The sequence below is a fragment of the Misgurnus anguillicaudatus genome, chromosome 7 (genome assembly GCF_027580225.2).
Source record: "Misgurnus anguillicaudatus chromosome 7, ASM2758022v2, whole genome shotgun sequence".
NCBI lineage: Eukaryota > Metazoa > Chordata > Actinopteri > Cypriniformes > Cobitidae > Misgurnus > Misgurnus anguillicaudatus.
The window spans coordinates 41,084,970-41,109,929 of record NC_073343.2 but is presented as its reverse complement, the minus strand read 5'-3'; the positions used below and the strand labels follow the sequence as shown (position 1 = coordinate 41,109,929).

The window sequence follows — 24,960 nt, the reverse complement described above, 5'->3', positions numbered from 1 at the left end:
AGGTAGTAATATAAAAAAAATACATTTACATTACAATTACATACATTTTGTGCTTCTGATTTCAATCCTTTTGATAAATAATCAAAGTTTTACTTGTTCTGGATAGAATCAAGGATGATACTTCACCTTCCCAGGCTCGGCAGTATTCAAGATTTTTCTCTTAACATTAATTTAAAAAAATATATATTTGGGGGACAATTAAATACAGTGCATTCAAAACAATGGGGGGGACGCATCTACTAAATGCATTACAGTTCAGAATAAAGAAGGTCAGAGTTCATGGCATTTTAACACTCCAAACTTTAACCTAAATGTCCAAAGGTCCACTGCACCCAAAAAGATGCAAGTTTTTCATTCATTGCGAAGCAAGAGTCTTTCATTTCGGCCTACTTGTGCAAATCTATTCAAGGCCAAAGATACAGGCTGAAGAGAAAATAGCTTCTATACTGGCATTTAAAGTAGCCAAGGTCTCCTGGCTGGCACAAACATCACTTCACATAATATAGAAATACACTTTCAGCCTCTGGCTACAAGAGAGGACCAGCTATTCGATAAAGCAAAGAAAATATTTTGCTTCCTTTGCAGCGTGATCAAATTTCTGTCCAGTGTAGCAGAGCAAAGTGGTTAGTGTGAGAAAAAAGCGAGACAAAAATAATAAACACTCTGGCAGATAAGAGGTGGTGGAAATATAGCTGGAAGTAATAATAACACTCTGTGTTTGTATAGAGATGGAGATGCAGTTACCTTTAAAATCATCAGCCTGAGCATGTTAGACGGCAACAAAATAAGCAGCCTATATCTCAGAAATGTGATCAAGTTTCATCTGGATATATTTACTACAGTGTATGTGACAAGGAAAATGGCCAAAGATTGGTTATTGTCAAAACCATGGTTATTATGTGGTTACCATGGTTTTACTACAGTAACCATGGTTTTTTGGTTTTAACTGTAGCTGGCAGGCGAAGTCTCATAACTTTCAAACAAATCGACATCTCCACAATGCGCTTCTAATTCAACTCTCTCGTCCTAGATAAATAAACAAAGTACCATAGTTACCTGCTCCAGAGAGACCTGAAGAAGATGAAATTGTCTTTTATGTTAAAAGCCGAATCACGTCGACTGGGAAATTGTCTGAGAATTAGAAGGACACTTTGCTTGAATTGGCTTGAACCACACTGAGTCGAGATGCGGATGTGTTATTTTGCAAAGGCGTTAATGAGATTTCCTTAAATAGAATCTTAGAAGAACGTTCAACTCTTGGAAAACAGACAACATCTTTCCTCAACCATCTTCAAAAAATCACAAAACAGGAAGACATAAGTGCATATAATGTAAATGCGTTTATCAAAGCTCAGAGGCACAAATATAATTGGACTTACATTTAATAAGGAAAATGTAAGTGCCGTTTGTCTATGCAAAACTCGCCATAATGATGCTAAAGGTTACGAGTGAACTGACAGGAAAAAAATTCAAAAATTGTCAAAAAGCTGTCACTGGGGCAGTACCCTTTAAAAAGGTCCTAATGTGATCAATTTAAGTACAGATATGTATACATTTGGAAGCAATGCGGACTTTTGAGGTACTATGCACTCTTTGGCACCAATATGTACCTCTGAGGTATACTAACTCTTTAAACTCTTTAGGAGCAAAAGTGTACTTTTTTAAAGGGTACCGCCTCACACCACTGTTCGAATAAAAATCCCTTGAGGGCGCACTCATATTATCCAAACCAAACCATGCCGCAGCGCGATTGTCCCCCTCAGAAGCATGCACTCACACTGTACTTTTATCGATCCGAGCCCGGGGGCACTTTTGTCATTACTGTGGGTTCACACCAGACGCGTTTGAGGCGTCAAATTTGCGTCTACTGCGCGTGGTTGGACACTTTAACATTTTGAGTGTACTCGCTTCATTCGCGTGTGAAAGCCGCACATTAAATTCTAGTCATTGAGACATTCACACGGAAATTCGCGTCATGGGAGGGGCTTCTGCGACTCCGATCGCTTCCTGTGATCACATCACTACTAGAGCAAGCTCCTGATTGGTTAACGCTGTGCGTTTTCCGCCAAAGTTCAAATTTTTCAACTCATGCGTTTCCCACAGCAACGCTCAATTTGCGACATTCACGCGAACTAGACACACAAATGAGGCGGAATTGCCCGTACCGTGCCGCGCTAAATGCCTCATTCGCGCCGCGAGACCTCCAGACACGCATCAACGCGTCTTTACATTGACTTAACATTGAAATCACTCACGCTTGACGCCTCTACCGCGTCTTTTGTGAACGCAGCATTAAGATGCGATTGTTTTAAAAAGCAGGAAGTAGAGCGCTCTCTTAACACTGGAACCCATCGTAATGTTAAGTCTGTGTTTTTTTATTCGTAGTCGTTTGGTGTGTAATGACAGACAGCCCTCTCACATGCCTATCATATTGCTTAGTTGATCTGTTACGTGTGCAGTTTGGACATTCACGTAACCCGCTGCGTGTGTCAGAAGGTTTTACGAAGGCAGATGAAGGTGTGTGGTCACGCAATTGACGTCTTTCCTTTTGAAACGTGCTCTGGCGTGATTAGCGATCACCCTGCGCCTTCTGTGCCTGAGCCCAAGTGAACCCCGCTCTGGCCCAACTCTGCAACCTGGCCAGGTGCGCGATTAACCAATCCGCGCCCGAGCATGGTATACATCGGTCACACTAATCAAACGAACCAGGCTTTGGGGGTCAAACACACCCGAGCGCGGTTTGGATTGGATAGTATGAGTACACCCTAATTCGCAAAAAAAGTTTTTACGCTCGCTTGAGGTGTTTTTTGACTTTTGCGCAAAAGACTAAATGGGAATAATGGGAGATGGAAATGCATTTGCCGAATAACTTCTGATATGGCAAACATTTAACTGACTTTCTAGCGGTATCAGCTGACGCTGTCTTTATATCGGGCTCAACATCGTCGCAAAGCCCTTGCTGCTAGTGCCTGCATCCAAAATTTAGCATTTCTTTTTCTGTGTATAGCATTCAGTTTGGCAATTACAAGCTGCGCTGCTAGTAAATTTATAACTTGCCAAATCGTTACTTAAATGCAGTCATCTCTCCATTTTCTAAGTGTGTCTTGTTTTATTTACTGTTGGTTACTAGGTTAACAATACCACCGTCATTCGCTTGAACAACTTGATGAAAATGCACCTGCTTCGCATTTGTTTGTTTTTCTTTTTTTTGCGAATTTTGAAAAGTTTAGCTTCACGTTTCGATGAATCCCCAGCTACTGACAGTGTGGTGGTCAGGACATTGCTACGTATGCAGGTTGTTTGCATATTGCTCTGTGGTTACAGGCTAAGTTGCCTGTTTTTCCCAAACATAAATTATTAATTGCAATACTCGACATGCTGCATACAAACAAAAGTTACACACCATAATGCAATTGTTTGGGTTAGTTTTTGATCGAAGTGATTTTGCCTTGGTAAGCACTACTAACAAGACATGTCTATCCAGTGAAGCTAAAGAAAAACAGGATTTGTTTCTCACCTCTCCATCATTTAAGGGGCCTGAGGACACCTAAGTGTCCAACCCAAGTTCTTCCTTCTGCTCTTAAACAAGCATCCGTCTTCAATGTATTCTGCGACACGCAGACCCTATAGGTTCAACCTGAGTTTGACAGCTTATCAGGAATCCATTAGTCCTCCGTGTTGTGCTATTTGTGAACGGTAGATAAAGCCGAGCGCCCCTCCTCAGGCGTATCCACGGCAGACAGAAGCCTTTCCTCAGCAGAGAGACGACAGCTTAATCCTCACACCTGAGCACTTCTGACTGCCTACGCGCCCCGTCTCCAATCTCCCTCTCTCTCTCATTTCTATCTCGATTTCTTTCCTCTATGTCTCAGTTCAGCTTGTACTCATTGATTATGTTGTCCAAGGGAGGACGTCCAGAGTCAAGATGCCAAAAAAGCCAAAGCATCCAAGAACACGGAAACATGAAGCAAGGAATAAATGTCTCATATTGGCAGCACTGTACCCAGCTGATAATGTCTACTTTTCAATCTCTGCACCAATTTTGCTCTCTCTCTCTCTTTCACTCACTTTCTCTCTCTCGAACTCTCGCACTCTCTCTCCATCTGTAACGTACTTCACACTTCTTCAAGGATTTCTTTTTAACAGCACAGCCAACGGTACCAGAATTGGACCCAGAGCTCTGGCACCTCTGCACTCACTATTTCCAAACTGCAGCACAAAAATCATACAGACGTTACATAAATTTAAATGAAATCAAACACGGGTCCAATCAATGTTCTGACGAGAGAAGCTGCATAACTCGGGCAATGTCTTATGGAAAATATCGGCTTGCTTAGTGCTCTTATGGAGAACAAGGATTGGAGGACTGTACACATATAGAAAACTCTTTCCAAACTGAATATGTGCAAATGAAGAAGGGATCTTAAACATTTCCAGAAATAGAGCAATAAGAAAATGCTCGTAAAAAGGTTGTAACCATGCATTGAACATTGGGGGGACCAAAACATTCAGGTTTATAAATATATATGTATATTAAAAACATCAATTATTGGAGGGGGCAATTTGGCCATTTCTGACTATTGGGGGGACATGTTGTTTCTTCTAGATAGCTTTGAAAAAAGCAACCACTGACCAATTTCCATTATTTCCTTTTTCTTAAATAATCTTAAAGCGACACTCCACTTTTTTGTTAAACAATTGATTTTTACCATTTTTGAAACCATTCAGCCGATCTCCGGGTCTGGCGGGACCACTTTTAGCATAGCTTAGCATAATCCATTGAATCTGATTAGACCATTAGCATCACGCTCAAAAATAACCAAAGAGTTTCGATATCGGCCTAGAAAATCGCAACTTTTCATTTTTCGTCTGTCTTAGTACACAATATAACTACAGAAGAGAATAGGAAAAATATTTAAAACCCTTTGCACTTATCTAAAGCGACTAAAAGTGCATTACAAACTGCACTGTAAGAAAAAAATATAAAAAAATGGTCCCAAACTGTCATATGGGTAGATACAGATATGTACCGCTAAGGCACAAATGTGCACTCTTTTCACACCCAGTTGCATTTTTTTTAACTGGACTGGACCTTAATGTAAATGGCACCAATGTGTGTGCAGTTTGCAGCCTTGCACGCACCAGTCAGACAGAAAAATACCCTGGTGGCCCCGCAACCAATTTAGCCCACTGCTCCATTTATTTTCCTTTGTTATCTGACGACACCAAGTTAACCACTAAAATGTGCACTCAAAATAGATTGACAGGTCTGGCTCAATGAAAATTAACCTACCGCCAGCCAATTAACCCGCTCTGGTCTCAGGTAGGACTTTGGGTTTTCAGATCTAAGTGGACCCGTGAAGACCTGCCCCAGATACAGTGTTCTGGACCATTTTTTCTAACAGTGCATTATATTTTATCATTATGAGTGTTCCCTTGGTTTAAACCCATGATCTTGTGCGTTGCTAACGCAATGCTCTACAACTGAGCTATACAGGAGCATGTTCAGGCACATATACACTATACTAGGTCAAATAAATAAAGACATTTTCAAGGGGGAATGTTACCCAAAAAAGTATATAGGCATGCACACTTCAAACATCTATCTAGGCACATCTGGCATAATATTATCAAAATACTATTATAGGGGAAGAGCTTATTTTTTGATTTCATAAGTTATTTACAAAGCCTAATGAGCCATTATGAGTTAATTGACTGGGATAAAAAAACATTTCTTTTGGTGTCTAAAGGCGCCCCACAAAGATTAAACGGGAGGTTAATCAAAGCAGTCCCATGAGATATTGATTTATTCCAAGCCTAATTTTAACAATCAAGCATTTTTACCTTTTTTCTAGATTTGCCATAGCAGTGTTTAAAAAAAATGTCACAATCACTGTAAACCAACATGATAAATAATGCATTTCTGAAGGTTCCTAAACAGAAAGTCATGATGTTGTTTTTCAAAGAAGTTTTGGAGAGAAGTTTGGGAGAAGCACTGTCATGTTATTCAACCAATCAGCACAAAGAGGTGGTCAAAAATGGTCCCAAGCTGTCACTGGGCCAGTACCATTTAAAGGGGACATTTCACAAGACTTTTTTAAGATGTCAAATAAATCTTTGGTGTCTTCAGAGTACATACAATTCCAGTTCAAAACACCCCACAGATAATTTATTATAACATGTTAAAATTGCCACTTTGTAGGTGTGAGCAAAAATGTGCAGTTTTTGGGCGTGTCCTATAAACTGTTAAAGAGTAACTAAACCCTAAACCAACTTTTTTTGGTTAATGGTCTGTAAGAATGATGCTTTTTTTAGTGCTGTTAATTGATTTTAGTAAGTTTTTGACATTTGGATATAAAGTGTTTTAATACTACAATATATGGTGTAAAAACGTCTGAGTGCTGCCCTCTTCAGGTTGAACGGTGGCCACTGCAGTTGAATTTTCCTATTGGATGTTGGGTCCAAAAAGTAACTCGTGACGTAAGCAGGTTCAAGCTTACCACGCCCTTGTTACGATCTCACCACACACTTGGTACAAGCTTAGTGTGTCCCCTCTATCTCCGTTGGGATCTGCCCACTTTTCTCGCATTTTTTAAATATTGCCAGTGGGTGGAGTCAGGCTCTGAACAGGGGTTTAGTTACGCTTTAAGCGTCGCCGTCCCGAATACGGGACACCTAAGTTTGCATTAATATTGTTGATGTAAATTTTTATCTATCACTACAAACTATATATTGCTGGAAAGGTCTAAGCCTCCAGAATAGACATTTCCACAGTGTTTTATAAAATAAATTATGTATGGAGAGTAATTGATTCATTTATGAAGAGAGTGTGCCTCAAAACTTTTATTTTCTGCTAAATGTCAATGTCCCACAGCAGGACGCCTACATTTACTTCAATGTTTGCATATGAATTCTTATCTAATCATGACAAACTGTATATTGTTTGGAAGCTCTAAGAGTGTAGACTTAACTCAATAGGGTGGGGTGATGGTTAAAAAGGTTAAACTGCAAATGAGCTGATCTCTGCACTAGCAGTGCCATGTTTGTATAGTGCAGATTAAGGGGTAGTATTATTCCCTTTTAGGTACAGATACAGATATGTACCTTTGGTACCAATGTAAACCTTTGAGGTAGTAATATGAACTCTTTAGATGCAAATGTGTGCTTTTTAACAGGGTACCGCCCCAACGACAGCTCCATTTTTTTAGACAGTGTATAACTGTCCCTCAACTCTGTCCCATGACAGTTTACCAGCATCCCTATTCAAACCCATCACCTCAATCTCAGCTGGTATCTATCCCAGTTAAGAAGGGGGGGGGGGGGGGGGGGGGGTTCTCTGGGTTCGGGGTAAAATTTCCAAACCCGCCCTCCCCTCGGACAGCACACCAAATATGCTTTGTTGTTATCATATTCGATTACATATTAATGCAAACTGGTGAATTACATATATGTTTTGTTTATTATTGAACATTCTACTTTGTCTTTCTCATCTAGAAGACAAATCATCATAGCACTGTACATGCAACGTCTGCGTGCATGTCTGCAGGCTGGATGATAATGCAAAAATAGACTAAAAGCGGAGGAGCTGGACTCGAGTAAATCCCCACAGCTTTGACCTGTGGTGCTATCCAGAACTCTGCAGATAAGACTCTCTCAGGCAGACAAGCTGAAGGCTGCTTCTTTACTGGATCGACAAACACACCACAGAAGCTCAGACCATTCAGGCGAAAATAGAACGCTTTGAGGCAGAAGTCTGTTTTGTGAGTCAGCGACTACAAGGTCATGTGGAAAGAAATCCAGGTGTTTTCATTAAACCGGGTGACATGCACCTACTGTGCATCATAGAAATAAAAAAATGAATATTTTGCATTAAATGAAAGTTTACTTGCACTGTAAAAAAATATTTTTGCACTTACATTTTTAAGATTAATAAACTTGGATTATGTAATTTATAAAATCAAGTTGAATTTGCTTTAGTTATGTCAACTTTATTTGATAAGTTGAGCGCAAAAATACTTTTTTACAGTGTGCAACCCTCTGGTTACCACCATAGATAAGCATGACCCTCATAGATACATCCACGGTGCTCCAACATGGCAAAAAAATACATTTATTTCAGGGGTAACAAATTCTAATTTTACAACTCATATGGCAAAAAAATCCTGCCCAAAAGTTTGTATAAAATGTATAAAATTTAAGTATAAAATGAATAAAATAAAAGTTGTTGCAGTTGAAAAATATTTCATTTTAATCTTTTTTTCAAATTTGTTAGTTTACAGGTTTGTAACATACATAGTTTTTCTTTCAATGCAAAGTGAATATTACGGAGCCCTTAAGGGGACATGGAGCAAAAAATAATTAAAGTTTTGTTTCATGTGCTCACATGAAACTTTCATGTGCAGAATTTCTTTTTAAGTTTAGTTTCGCGTGCTCACATGAAACTGTCGCGCGATCACATGAAACTATTGCGCGCGCACGTGAAAGCAAAAGTTTCACGTGCGCACGCGATAGTTTCACGTGCGCACGCGATAGTCTCACGTGCGCACGCGATAGTTTCACGTGCGCACACGAAACTAAACTTAAAAAAAAATTCTGCACATGAAGGTTTCGCGTGAGCACATGATGGTTTTACGTGATCACATGAAACTAAACTTTTGATTTTTTTTTCTCCAATGTCACCTTAGGGGCTCGGTAGAATATAAATGCTTTAAAAATAAATTATTATTTTTATTTTATTTTTTTAACTTGTTTTAAAAGCACTCATTAGGTTTATTTCAATGCGCAGTGTACTTATGTTAATTTTATTCAATACAAAATTACGTTTTCACCATTTTTATGAAAGTTAAGGCTGAATGGACCTGAAAATGTCAAATGGTGTAACCGCCAATTGTGCCAAAGAATGAGAAATATTAAATATTTTATACACCTTGATGGCATGTAAGCATTATCATCAAAAAAAATCATTTTAAAATATAATTTTATTAGTTATTTCTAAATGTAACTTTTAATGCTTTTTGTAATATTTGTCTTGACGTATGCTGAAAACAGCTCTGTTTTCTTAATAATCTTTGACAAATGATGTAATAATGTATGAAAAAAAATCATATTACAATAAACTAGATGATTATATTTTATTCCACATTTTTTATGAATATATTTATATTTTAATTTTAAAAAAGATTAGTTACACCAGATTACACGGACCGGTTACACCACATTGACATTTTTGAAATTATCCCCCAAATATTCTATCAAAATGAAATAAAACCAGAAATTTTTGACTTGGTCCTCAAAAAAGAGAATGTATGCAAATTATCTGCAAATTTATTTTGAAATTTTAACCCTTTTAAATTTAATTTATCCATACGGACACAAAATAATTAACGTCACGTTATTGACCCATATATTTATTTTTTAAATATATGTCAAAATATGCAAAATAGCCATAAAAATATATTGTTGAAAAATAAATTTTTGTAAACATATTTCAGTACACATATTTTTTTGCCATTTTTTGTATATTTAAAAAATGTTTGAAAATATATATTTTTGCCGTATGGTGCTAACAAAGTGCTACCAAAGGTTATTTAACCCTTAAACAGAGGGAAAGAGGGAAAAACAATAAGCAAAAAAATCATTTGATGTCATTTTTTATATCATCTGAAGTTATATAAAAGATATTTATTGGAATTTTTTAAATATTTGATATATTCAGGATTTTATGAGTTGTGTCTCCCACAAAGTCATGAATATTTATTTTTTAATTGCAGCTAAATGTATGTGATTCTGACATTCCCCTCTTGTTCTATAACATGCCATACATATTTTTTCATCCAGTCTGATGAAAATTGATAAAAATAAACTTGAAGCAAACCATGTGACCCACAGACAGATGATAATTGATATAAGGATTTGATGAAAAAGGTTTTTTATGCCTCAAACAAGACACTAAAGAGAATGTTACTTGTGGTGCACATTGCCTGTTTAAGGGTTAAATGTCATAGGACAACTATTTTGGGTTTCCCAGAGAACCATTTAGCCAAATGTTCTTAAAAGAACACCATTTTTATTCTAACTTTTTATAGTGTATAGAACCTTTTGGCACAAAAAGAACTAAAGGGGTTCTTAAGATGTTAAAGGGTCGTCTCCGAACCATTCATCCACAAATTGTTCTTCTATTGCATTGTGCAGCACCTTTAGTTTTGCATTTATGAGTGAATGCTTAAAAATGACTTCCTTGTGTTCGAATTATGGGGACCGTAGGCACTCTCTTTACATTTAATTCCCTATACGCAAATGCAAAGAGGTTCTAGCACAACTTATCTTCAATCAATGCCTCTGCTGATCTCTAGAGGTCAATTTCATGCTTCTGTGTGACAATGCTGATAGTAATTACCGTGATTATCATCAGAATTATTATTACGGTTCTCATCAATGGCCGAGTCTGGGAATGTTATATTAATAACCTCTACGGTTAGGCTTGTCATTTAGCCATATAGCTTGATAGATACTAACTCATCGTGATCATGGGCTACTAAAGGTCCTGAGGAGTGAACGGCTGGCCTGGGAGTCAAATCTCATCAATTAACTATGCTGTAATTATCCTATACAGAGGAATCAATGCCTCTCAATCTGAATTGTGAGTTAAATATTGAACCAAATCAACCAGCAGAATCTAACACGGGAATTGCTGTGATGATACGGTTGATTTTAGTGCTGCATTGCAAGGATCAAACTAAACATTCAGGATTGAAAGGGGCCAAATGTAAAAATTTGCATAAATGCATAATTTTCAGGGATAGTTTACCCAAAAATGAAAATACCCTCATGTTGTAACAAACTAAAATTTAATTTTGGTCTGCTGAACACAAACAAAGATATTCTGAGCAATGTTTGTAACCAAACTGTTTTGAAAAAACACACTGCAAAAAATGATTTTTAAGAAAAAAATATTCTTAGAATTTTTGTCTTGTTTTCAGTTAAAAATATCTAAAATATTTTAAATTAAGATGCTTTTTCTTGATGAGCAAAACAACCCAAGAAAATAAGTCTAGTTTGTAGACAAAAAATATCAAATTTAAATGATTTTGTGCATAAAACAAGCAAAAAAATCTGCCAATGTGGTAAGTAAAAAAATCTTGAAAATTTTTCTTAAACACTAAATTCAAGAAAAATTCAAGAAAAATTTGCTTACCCCATTAGCAGATTTTTTTGCATCTTAATTTTAGAATGTTTAGATATTTTTACTGAAAACAAGACAAAAACACTAAGAATTTTTTTCTTGAAAATCATTTAGTGCACTGACTTAAATATTATTTTTCCTACTATGGAAGTCTGTGGTGCTCCTACTTCCTGCTTGATTACAAATATCCTTTTGTTTTAAGCAGAACAAAAAAAAATTATACAGGTTTGGAATAGCTTCAGTAAACTATGACTTATTTTTTTGAGGTGTGTATCCCTTTAAATATTTTACAATGTGGCCAATTTGTATGAATTCATACCTAGTGAATTGTTCAATCATACAAAATCTCTGCCGGCCACTAAACCCAATAGTGTACAAAATTATACAAATGTATACAAATTAGCCAACTCATAAACAGTTACGAGCTCCCTAGACATAGTGTTGTAATTTCTTTCATAGTTTACGTTAAAATGATTTGTAAAAATAATATGAACAGATTATGGCTGTGGTGCATCAGGTTGAGGAGAACTCATTATTGTCTGCATTCATAATTTATGTTGGGATCAACAGACCGCTTGTCACTGCTTTGTGACACCTTTTAATAGATCGCCCACATTCTCTCACAGCTAAATGAATGGGATCAAAAGTTAATTGCCCTGAATTTTAAGTGAGTCCTTCCACATGAGTGAGAGGGGAAAGAGGTTATCAATGCAAATGAAAAATAAAGAAAGACAGAAAGAGAGACGTTTCAAAGAAAAGGATATAAATTACATGTCCTCTATAGACGGTTTCAAAGGACACACGTGCATGTCGCGCTTACGTGCCTGAACCGAAGTGAACTTCCGGTTTGTATTTATTTATCGGTCTGGCTAGTGGCTAAACTGATCTCTGAAACAAATATCTTGTTTGAAAATAAAATGTTTAAGTTTCTAAAGTTTTTATGTCATTTGTGTTATTCTGTCATATCTTTTCTCCCTTTTATTTCAAACCACGACAAACGCCAGTCCTTCTTCTCTGCAGAATGTAATAAATCCGCTTAACCAATCACAGCGCACCATTCCACGCGTGAATAATGGCGGAACGATGAATACACACAGAATCCTAGTTTTCCTCATCTACTTTGTACTTCGTAGTCAACAAACAAACAAAAAAGGAATTTTGATTGCATTGATAAACCTGTGGTGGTTTTCTGTGGTGGGGAAGAAACGTAAGCCATTAATATCTAATTATTTACCTGAAAAATGCCGGCTTTTGCTTGTTCTCCCGACACATCAAGCTTCTGTCATGCTAACACGTTGACCCCAGGGGATCTTTTGAAAAACTTTCCAATATTTTACTCGAAGCCAACAAAAATCGAGCAGGACCAAAACATTTTACAGCTGATCGCTGTCAAAAAAGTTCAGCGACAATGTCCCAAGGATGACAGCAGCAATGACAATGTTCTTAAGTGTTTTTTAATCAGTGTATACCACTAGCAAACTAAATGAATATTACCATAATATGGCAAAGATGAATGCACATTTATATATTGATTTAATAGATTCATAGCATTTTGGAAAAAAAAACTTGTCATGGATTTATTGCATTTTGCGGAAAAATAATCAGTTTTTATAATAAATCTTTAAAAATCAAATAATGGGCTGAATTTTTTATGTTTTTATAACCTAAAAATGCTATGTGAAAGTTTGTAACAGAAAATAGTGGTTTTCATTTTGTAATTTCTTGGTATAGAAAATACATTTTTACCCAAATTAGTCAAAATGGATTTATTGCGTTTTGGAACCAAACTAATCATATTAATTTGATACACATTAGCTTTGTGCAGTGCTTCTCAATTAATTTCTGTCACACCCCCCCTAGGAAAAAGTAAACATTTCGCGCCCCCCCCCCCAACTCTCCGCCGCGACTGTAAATAGTATAATTTGTCTATAAAATTACACATCTGCAAAACATTGTATCCTTATTAACATTAAAGAAAACTAAAAAAAAAGAAATATCAATCAACTTACAACAAAGAATAACTTGTTTTTAGTCTGTAACAGAAAAGACTTAAAAATGCATCAATTTGCCTGAAATAAAAAAAATCTATTCTTATTTAAAGTATAATATTTTTTGACCATTTGATACTGAAAAATTAAATGAAATATAATCAATAAATAATAATAAAAAACTCAAGCGGCTTATCGGCGTGATTGGGGTGTAATGTCTTTAAGTGAATGTGCAAAAAAAATCACTTCCCGAAAAAGTATTTTCCTGGGGTCTCGCGTGCCCCCCCTGGAGGTCCCGCCCCACTATTTGAGAAGCACTGGCTTAGTGTAATAGTTGATACACGTTAGATAAAATATATATATATATATATATATATATATATATATATATATATATATATATATATATATATATATATATATATATATATATATACATACAAAGGTAATTTACTTGTGATTTATTTCCTTTGTTATTAGAAATAAACTACTGTAAAATGACTATAAAATGTTTTGTGGAAGTCTACCCAAATGTTGTTGCTGCTGAAACCGTCTATAGGAAGCAAATTTGCAGCTATAAAAAATGAGCATCACATACACTCTGGGTTTTTATTTTGTCTTGTTTACACAGTCAGATAAACCAATGAGATAAGCGTGGCATTTTGAGGTGGGGAGGGATTTCAGCAAATAATTTTTTTTGTAAAAAATGTAAAAACAAATTACATTAAATAAACAAAATGTAAAGATATTCTGTATGGTTCCCAGTGAGTAACTGTGGTTGCTAAGGTGTACTATAAGGTTTCATTGCATTGCCATGTGGTTGCCAGCGTGTTTCTAGGTTGCCACTTAAAAAAATCCCACCCCCAATTGTCTATGATGAACTGGTACCTAAATATTGATTGGGCTCTTACAATCTAAAACTCTTTAAAAAAGGTCCTAAAAGGAACATTTTGGGTTCTCTAGAACCTTCCAGCCAAAGGTTTATAAAAATATTTCTATATAGTCTAAAATAACCTTTTTTCCACTAAAAAAATTACTGAAAGGTTATGCAGATGTTTTATTTTATTTATTTTTTATAAAACCATACAACCGTTTATATCTTTATATTTATAGGATTTGTTCATCCTATAATCTTTATATAAAAAAATAACAGTAGTGACGCTTAACAAACACCACAAATAAAGTGGCAAAACTAAATATATCCATGCACTGGGAGAAAATAATGAGGACAAGCTACAGAGTAATTTAGACAGAAAGTGTCAATGTCAAACATTCACACTTACAAATCTAAATATATACACACACCCGTCGGCCAACCGCTGCTCTGTAGGCTGAGATGCCTTCAGAGACAGCCGTCCCCTGAGGTGAATATAAAATAAATCTGGCTGGGACACTAATGAAACCTCTCAGTCTCCTCACAGCTCGCGACACCGGCTCTTCTGCAGCTCGATCGATCATTCAAGGGTTCGAAGGAGGGGAAGCTCTCGGGGGGGAACCCGGTGCAGCGACAGAAGGTTCAGAGCTGATGTGAGGGGTTTCCGAGGTGACCCCACACGTTTTAAAGGGCCACAGTTAAGTAAAACGGTGAGGAGGTGCAGGTTGAGGGGCGACAATTTAGCTCCCCAGAGATAAAGGCACGAGAGCTAATGAACAACACAACATGCGCTGCACATACCGAAAGTGGCAGCGGTTACGGATGGATGCTCGCATTATCTCATCTCGTCGGTTAGTACCCCTCACCCACACCAGCTTCTTTGGTTTCCATTCACACACACACATGCAGACACAAAACATCTGGTAGACACTTGAAGGATCAAAATACAGGAGAAAAAAACCCAAATGTGTTTCTGATTAAACTTCAGCGAAAAAAAGTGAAAGCTTCTTTCTATTTCTATATATATTTTATAAGGTTCTGTTTTTTCTTACATCTCTGCTTTCTGATATGCATTTGCTCTAAAACGGCTTTGCAGCAATGCAAAATTTTGAAAAGCGCAATAAAAATAATATTAATTAAAAAAATTGGGGTTTTCAAACATTTTGGCAGCCAAAACCCTTTGACCTAAATTGTTTCATAGAAGTCCCCCATTAGATTAAGTCAATATTTTAGTGACTTAACAGCACATTTAATGTTTAACTTAAAAAAAATTAATACATTTTACATGACATGCAAATTAAATGAATTATTTGTTAGTAAGTGTTTTATTTAGATTTTTATTTTAAATTTATTTATTTACATTGTATGATTTAATTGTAATTAAATAATTGTTTCTCAACAACTCACAAACACCCTGTAATGCCCTCACAAACCACCAGGGGAATAATTGAAAATGTACTTTTTGTACTGTAATTATTATTCTGCTTTCTGCAACAGTGTTTGTGTTTTGTAATCTGATGTCAAATATATTTACGGTAAGGTAAACTGTATCAATAATCACGTTCCAAGACACCGGATTTAATGAAATCGTGCGGAATCACATAAGCATGAGAGGAAACCGAAAGAGGAAGATGAGGAATTTTAATGCAGGACTCCCTTTGCAAACACAATTGAAAATAGGACTTTGGAAGATATTTACATTTATGTATTTTGCAGACACTTTTATCGAGCCCCTAAGGTGACATTGGAGTAAAAAAAATCTAAAGTTTCGTTTCATGTGCTCACGTGAAACTTTCATGTGCTCACGTGAAACTATCACGTGCGCACGAAAAAGTATCACGTGCACACGCGAAACTAAACTTTATTTAATTTTTGCTCCATGTCCCCTTAGGGCAGTGCTTCTCAATTATTTTCTGTCACGCCCCCCCTAGGAAGAAGTAAACATTTCGTGCCCCTCAAACTCTCCGCCGCGACTGTAAATAGTATAATTTGTCTATAACATTACACATCTGCAAAACATTGTATCCTTATACTAACATTAAAGAAAACACAAAAAAAGAAATATCGATCAACTTACAACAAAGAATAACTATATTAACATTGTTTTTTAGTCTGTAACAGAAAAGACTTAAAATGAATCAATTTGCCTGAAATAAAAAATCAATCCTTATTTAAAGTATAATATTTTTTGACCATTTGATACTGAAAAATTAAATGAAATATAATCAATAAATAATAATAAAAAACTCAAGGGGCTTATCAGCGTGATTGGGGTGTAATGTCTTTAAGTGACGGTGCAAAAAAATCACTTTCTGAAAAAGTATTTTCCCTAGGGTCTCGCGCCCCCCCTGGTGTCGCTTCAAGCCCCCCCTGGGGGTCCCTCCCCACTATTTGAGAAGCACTGCCTTAGGGGCTCCATACACTTTTACAAAAAGCGACTTAAAGTGCACACAATTTATATTTTTAACAATATGTATGTTTCCTGGGAATCAAACCATTTAAGTCATTCAAGTTCATTTCTATAGCGCTTTTCACAATTTTGCGTTGGTGCAAAGCAATAATTACATACTGTATTGGTAAAGACAGTCAAAACAAAACAAATATTTTTATATTATTATATATAATTTATATTTTAGTAATTTTTTCACAATGCTCTATCATTTAAGCTCCGCAGAACCACTGGCTGCCATACTGTAACCAACCATGCATCAACTAATGACACCACAGCAGCAGCGAGCTTTGGGAGCAAAAAAAGGCTGTGATGGTGGAGGGGAGCGTGGATGGATGTGGCTGAAAGAAAGAGAAATATAGGGAGGAAACGTCAGTTTGACTGCTGCACAGGAGAGACACATTCCTGTGCCAACACACCTGAGACAGAGCACCGGATCGAGCCGGGGCAGATCTACAAATAGATCACCTAACTGAAGGACGTGGACCTCCCACTGCACGATACGAGACTAACAGTGACAGAGCCTCCCCAGATGGCCAATCCAGTTTATGTGAAGTATTAGGATGCTGCAAGCGAATCTCCACATCCCTACCAAGCCTGATTTAAATAACAGAATAGAAAGCATGGAGACCACAACACCAACAGGCTTTTTCCACTATAAAACTATTATTGTTACATTAGTAAAACACTTCCATATGGGCAGCTGTCCCACTTTAGGTCAGCATGTCCTTATTTAGTGAGCAGCGATTGAGACCAGGGATCAGGGGTACGGGCAAACAAATGAGAGCCACAGGAACCTGACATGGCTGAGTGATGCGGAGAAAGGGTTGTTGAAATGTCAAGCATGGCTGCGCGGGGGGATGTTTGGTTGATGATAGAGTCGGGCAGATCAGGTGTTCAGCAGAGATTGATGGAAGAGAGGAAGTCTTAATAAAATGTACAATGGTATTCATAGTTCAAAGTAAAATGCAATGCAGTAATTGCTACTACAATAAAACAGCGGTAACTTGGCCACTATTGCTATAAGCAAAATGATGGATATATTAGAAAAACGGTGGCTCGATTATGCACTGAATGGTCCCGCCCCTAAAACAATCGCAAGCATCCATTCAGGTTGTTGCAATATTTGAAAGTGAAGAGAGATGACAGCTTTCCCTCGAGTAGGCGTGGTTTCAGCGCTGACAGTGGACACGCCCCCAGAGTTTGAAAGCAGAGAAACCTGCCTGCCTTATTTTATTCATTTTGTGTCATTTTAATCATTGAAATTTGGCTGGATGGTTAATATCACGTTTTTCTGTGGTGTCACAAACTGAGAACACATGAAAGTTTGGTTCCAAAACGCAATAAATCCATTTTGACAAATTTTGGTAAAAATGTGTTTTCTATACCAAGAAGGTGACAAGATGAAACCACTATTTTCTGATACAAACTTTCACATAGGTTATAATAACATTAAAAATTCAAATTCATGATTTGATTTTCAAAGATTTATTATAAAAACATTTTTTTCCACAAAATAGATTTTTTTCCAAATGCTAAAAATCTATTGAATCAATATATAAATGTGCATTCATCTTTGCCATATTATATTTATTTAGTTGACTAGTGGTATACACTGATTAAAAAAATAAACATTAATGGCATTAATCAAAACACAATAATTTTGTCATATTAAGAACACTGTCATTGCTGCTGGGACGTCGTCGCTTTACTGACAGCGATCAGCTATAAAATGTTTTGGTCCTGCTCGATTTTAGTAGACTTTGCATAAAATAATGTAAAGTTTTTCGTAAGATCCTCTGGGGTCAATGTTAGCATGACAGAAGCTTGATGCTGTCGTGTGAGAACAAGATACAGCCAGCATTTCAGTCACAAGAGTGCCTCTTACGTAAATTATTTGATTTTCATGTCTTCTCTGTCACAGAATTATTAATGCCATCAAAATTACTATTTTGTTTTTGTTTGTTTGTTGATCACGAAGTACAAAGTAAATTGGGAAAGGATTCAGTGTGTATTGAATGCGCCGCCATTATTGTTTACAATGCGTTGAATGGTGCGCTGTGATGTGTTAAGCGAATTTAATGCATTCTGCAGAGAAAGAAGACTAGCGTTTATCGCGGTTTGGGAAAAAAAGGAGAAAAGATGAAAGAATCACACGCCGGATATCAGATTTTGCCTAAAATGAAGAATTTACTTTTTAATACTGACCTGATACAATACTGATTTTGGCGCTAACTAATAAAAAAAAGGTGTTTAGCGCGTTTTGGAACCAAACTCTTCAAATTTAATATCGTACTTTACACTTGACTTTAACCATTTTAGTTACATTGCAGGATTTTTCTCATTTTAATGGACTTTAATAGAGCCCAACATTTAATACTTAACTCAACACTTAACAGTTTTTTTCAACGGTGTTTCAAAGGACTATAAACAATCCCAAACGAGGCATAAGTGTCTTATCTAGCAAAACGATTGTCATTTTTGACAAGAAAAATAAAAAATATCCACTTTTAAACCACAACTTCTCGTCTAAATCCGGACGTGATGCGCCAGCGCGACCCCACGCAATACGCCATGACGTCAAGAGGTCACAGAAGACGAACGCAAAACTCCGCCCCAGTGTTTACAAGTGTGTTGAAAGAGGACCATTCCTACGTTGTTGTATGTCAACTGATACTAATTAATGTCTATGTGTCAGTTTATTGTTTACAATGGTCCGTAAATTTGCATTTTATATATGTAACACGTGACCTCCCTACGTCACTATGCATTTACGTTAGGTTGCGCTGGACCGGACCTAGACGCAAAGTTGTGGTTTAAAAGAGAATTTTTTTTTTAAGGTCAAAAATGACAATCGTTTCGCTAGATAAGACCCTTATGCCTCGTTTGGGATTGTTTATAGTCCTTTGAAACTCAGTTGAAAAAAACCGTCAAGCGCCGAGCCAACTACCAAATGATGGGCTCTACTTAAGTCCATTAAAATGAGAAAAATCCTGCAGAGTTTTCCTCAAAAAACATAACTTCTTCTCGACTGAACAAAGAAAGACATCAACACCTTGGATGACATGGTGGTGAGCAAACCACCTGGACTTTTCTTTTAAGAAAATGGAATATTCCTTTAATGTAAATGTGCACACTTTCATGAAGAAAACATAAGTGGTACTCACTTACTGCCACAATCCCAGAATCCTTTTCAGGAAGTTGCCACGCAGTTGCTAAGATGTAAGAAGAGCAATGTGGTTGCTAAGGGCACTTAAGTGGTTGCTAGGGCATTGCTACTATGTGGTTGCTTGAGTGTTTAAATGGTTGATTATTGGCATCTCACTGAAAGCTTTGATCAATAGTGACTTTTGCTTGTACGCTAGCAGAAGATGAACAGAACGTATTTCATGTTGTCAGTAGGGAAGGTGCGTAAATTACAGGTTGAGTTTGACAGCCCTGCCGCGTCTTTAACCGAACGCATCCGGATGGTCAGGTCATGACACCTGTCCCATAAACCACAGCGCTCTCTGAAAGCATGTTACGACATCTGTAAATGTTCAGGTGCGAAGAAGCGTACGGGGTGTGACACGGCCCCGTTTCGAACAAAGAGAAAAATGTGTGCCAGGTGTATATATAAACACACACAGTTTGACAGGATAGTCTTTAGCTGTCAGACAACAGGTCACGACACATATAAACAGAAAAAAGGGCTGTCCTTCATGTAAACCTGCACCATCTTTTAAAATTTACAGCTTTTATTTGAACTGCCCAAGGATAGTTGACATTGTCTGCTACATGAGGGCATGACGGCAATAAATCACACAGCTCACTTTCTTTTGGTTCTTTCATCGCTATGTAAAACCAGCAATGGGCACATATGGAAAAATCTAGGAAATATCTGCCAGCTTGCTTGACGTGAGACCATTAAATCACACTGGAGGCCTCTTAACCTCTTCGTGATCTTAACGTTACAAAAATATTTACAGCGATTGAGCAATATATCTCAAAGATCCACTCATATGGATTAAGAGTGTAGAGTACGATTAACTATTCATTTTACAGATAAGGCTAAATGTCATTCATCCTAACTGTTTACCCAACATGTAAAATAAAGTACCGCATCACAGAAATAGAAGCACTGCCAAGCGGTTTCTACTGTAAATGTTTTGGGCCGTTCGGATGGATGAATGTTCGAGATGTAAAACAGAACACTGAAAGAAAGAGCCAGACAGGAGACTGGATTTATTCCAAAATAAATGTTCTTGTGAATATTAACTAAAATTGGCATTGATTTAGATTTGTAAGGCAGTACTCAGCCATGTAGAATATTTATCATAGTCCCAGATTAACTGACATAGGCCCTGTTCCAAATGGCACAATCCGGACTTGTGAACTTCCTTTGATGACATCATGTAGTGCAGACCATAGGGACCTTTGACACAAATCCACAAGGGTGCACCGGAGTCATATTTTGGGACAAACTCGAGCGTCATGCCGGAAATAAGAAGAGAAGTTGCCCATCAGTGTGAACTCCTCCCTTCCGTGGTCTGATTGGTCTGATTGATCTTTTGCAAGGACTTCTGGTTTGGTAAAGTGCGTGAAGCCTGCAGCAGTGCTTCACCAAAGACCCCATCAAGGGTGCAAAGGGGGCGCTGATGAGCACACTTCGGCCACTTCGGCCAAATGTGTTCGAAAAGCCACAAAAGAACGGGCTTTGCCAAAGACCAAATCAAGGGTGCAAAGGGGGCGCTAATGAGCACAATACAGAGCGTAAAAATGACAGATGGGACACCCTATGGACTCGTAGACTAGGCGAGCATGTGCAATTTTAGGCCATGAGACCGAAAGTCCACATGAAGTGCGCCATTTGGGACAGGGTCATAATTGACATAATTGAACAAAACAACTGGCCAATCAGCTGCTAGGTTACAAAACCTCTCTTAAAATGTCTTCCTTCGTGTTCATCAGAACAAAGAAATTTATAGACCGTTTCATCGGACGGCCATGCAGTAACGCGATTACGCGTCTGGTTGGAACTTTACTTCCGGTTTCTGTTTGCAAGCTCATCTGGTCAAATGTGTTCGAAAAGCCACAAAAGACCGGGCTTCACCGTAGACCACATCAAGGGTGAAAAGGGGGCGCTGATGAGCACACTTCAGAGCGTAAAAATGACAGATGGGACACCCTATGGACTAGTAGATCAAGCAGGCACACGCCGTTTAAGGCCATGAGACCGAAAGTCCACATGAAGTGCGCCATTTGGGACAGGACCATAATTGACTTAATTGAACAAAACAACTGGCCAATCAGCTGCTGGTTACAAACATTCCTTAAAATGTCTTCCTTCGTGTTTATTAGAACAAAGAAATGTATACAGGTTTGAATGAATTAATGATGACACAATTTAAATTTTGGGTGAACTATCCCAAATGTGTTCGAAAAGCCACAAAAGACTGCCTACTCTCCGCCTACACACTTAATGTGTGATGTATTAAGACCAATGTTTTTCCATCAGGCCTGACTTTTAGCGCAAGCCCAGTGTTCGGTGCGATCTTTGCTAAACTGAAAGTAGCTGCTCTCTTCTTGTAACTCGAAATGCACCCCATTCTTAAATTCTGCATTGGTGCACACAAAGAGTAAGTGAGTGGGGTATGCAGAAGATAAAGCCATAGTGCCACCAAACTATAGTGCCTCTGATACAAATAAAATCTTGAAATCCAGCCGCAGAAGGAGACCTGATTTATGAGAGGCTCTCACAAAAACGAGCGAGTGAGTTTTCACCTGATTCATTTGTTTTCTGCTATCTTCCACCTCCTCTACACCCCTCTCCTCCTCAACTCCAGCTCCGATAAAACCCCATGATCTATGTCCTCGCCTCCTCCCACGCCCGACTGGGCAACAGAGACCGAATCAATTCAAGAGAAGGGGGACTGGGGTGTTTCCTCAAGTATGAAATAAAGACCTTTTTAAAAGACTTTCACACCTGTAAACGAGACCCTGTAGGTCATGTCCCACATCTTCTTACCAAAAAAGACAGTCATGGGAAAACAGTCCAGTGGTCCGAGCATCTCGTATAACAGCATTAAAGTGACAACACCTGCGCTGGGAGAGTGTTTGCATGTGTGAGAAATATCTTATTGACATCGGACAGCTGTGAAGGAGAACATGAGAGAACATGCCAAAAAGTTTGATGCTTGAATCTCTTTACACCTCAGAGTTTATAGGCTGGCTACAGATGGGAGATGAGCACTAAGATCAAAACCATAAGGAGAGGGATGAAGTCATCGACATGCAAATATTCAAGGCAGATACTAAAGAAAGAAAGATTACTTAAAGGGACACTCCACTTTTTTTGAAAATAAGCTCATTTCCTAGCTCCTTAAGAGTTAAACATTTGATTTTTTACCGTTCTGGAATCCATTGAGCCGATCTCCGGGTCCGGCGCTAGCACTTTTAGCATAGCTTAGCACAAACTATTGAATCTGATTAGACCATTAGCATCGCGCTAAAAAATAACCAATGTTTTTCAATATTTTTCCTATTTAAAACTTGACTCTTCTGTAGTTACATCGTGTACTAAGACCAACGAAAAATTTAAAGTTGTGATTTTCTAGGCAAATATGGCTAGGAACTATACTCTTATTCCGGCATAAAAATCAAGGACTTTGCTGCCGTAACATGGCTGCAGGCAGCGCAATAATATTACGCAGTGCCCGAAAGTAGTCCCCTGCTATTGAAAGTTACCAAGGGGAGGCTTCCATGTCATTCCGCCATACTGATAAACTATAATAGCAAAGAGGGACGAAAAGCACTAGCCTACCAATGCGTTTCCACAACGTGTTTTCATTCAGAACACGTAAACTTGCTGAAACGGACAAGGAGATCAGTGAGTACATAACGGCTACCGTAGTTGCAACACGCATCTGGAAAAGCGAGGCGCTAGAGAGCACTATTCGTTTGAATGCAAAATAAAATTTCACCACTAGATGGGGGTAAATCCTATATATATACATAAATATTGAGACTGCAAGCTAGCTAAAGCCGGTAATTTAAGTGTATTCGTGTCTGAATTTCACGTGCGAATGACGCAAATTTCACGTGCGAATGACTCAAAATGTTTAAGCGTCCCACTACGTGCGAATAACCCAATTTATTCGCTTCATTCTCGTCTGGTGTGAACACACAGTCAGACCTAGTGGTCTCTGGATTTTATTTCAAGACTGGTCAAGATCACAACTGCAGGAATTACACTATTTCTGATTTCTGTGTTATGTGATTGGATAAAAAACTTCAAATCATTGTCAATCTTAGCGTAATGTGGTGAGGTTTTGACTCATATGACATCACATCCAGTGTCTTACCTGGCAAAGAAAGATGCAGCGGCGGAGGTGCCACTGGAGGGCGCCACCGTGGTGACCGGGGAAGGAACTGCAGGGCTGCTGTATGCCGATGGGCGGTCGGCGTTATAACGGTTCAGCGCCGCCTCGTTCAGGCCCTCTCTGTTTCCCTCCGACACCATCTGAGAGATCTGCATGGGAGTAAACAGAGCCGTCAAAAACAACAGGCAAAACGAGACAATTAAGCAGGAGCCAGTGGCTCTATTACCCGATAAGCGTAATGTAGTTTAGCTAATGTTCTCAATTTGCTATTTTATAGCCCCCATGCCTCTGATTTTCCCAGACAAGCAGAGGGAAAGGGGTGAAAACGCAGTCTATTTGTGTCTAAACTATACTACAGCATGGTAGTGGCACGCAGACATCTCTGGCAAGCATACCGGGTCACGTAGTGGAAGTAAGTTTAGGTCTGCCAGGGCTTTAGATAAATATGTTTAGGTTAAACGTTAGTCATGCGAAACAGCCCTGATAATAATGCTGCAAAGGGCTTTTTTAAACAAGCATACGGCCAGACCCACTCAGAGATTTGGAAATAATCCGGGCACCCTCCCCTGACCCAGCCCTGTATATAGACAGCAAGGGCACTGCTGTTACTTTAGGCTGGGGTCTTTCAACCCATATAAGGACACACATGTCCCTACGGATGATGTGCAATGGCTGTACTGTAAAACAGCAGCCCTCTTTGTATTTACACAGATTGCTTTACCACCAATGCAGGCAAGAACCACCAAAGTGAATTTAACGGGACAGTGAGAAAATCCAGATCTGTATTAATGTGTTGATGCATATGTCTAAATATTCAAGATCAACATGACTTGATAATGTGAATTTTTTTATATTATTGAAAAAGAAAACGGTACAATAAGGTTGCATTTGTTAACATTAGTAAATGCATTAGTTAACATAATTATTTTTAAAACCCAAAAGCTGTAATTTAACATTTGTTAATGCACATTATACTACGGGTCCGTTGAATGCTTGAATCTGATTGGCTGATGAATGTTCTGAGGTGTGCAATCACTTTCTGGGAAACGCAAAGCGAACATAGTTCCAGGCAGCTCTCTTGACCACATTACAGTTCCATATCATAT

General features: G+C 37.9%; 1 protein-coding gene across 3 annotated transcripts in view; it reads right to left on the bottom strand.

The window, feature by feature from the left end:
- Positions 1 to 24,960, bottom strand: part of kif26ba (kinesin family member 26Ba) — a 146,213-nt gene that overhangs the window by 66,608 nt on the left and 54,645 nt on the right. For 2 of the 3 annotated variants that reach the window (XM_055171857.2, XM_055171858.2), the window contains exon 4: positions 23,837 to 24,003. In XM_055171857.2, the coding sequence (XP_055027832.2) occupies positions 23,837 to 24,003 (167 nt within the window). Of the gene's footprint in view, positions 1 to 3,517; positions 4,029 to 23,836; positions 24,004 to 24,960 lie in introns of those variants that run through there. The other variant, XM_055171859.2, reaches the window with a different exon arrangement.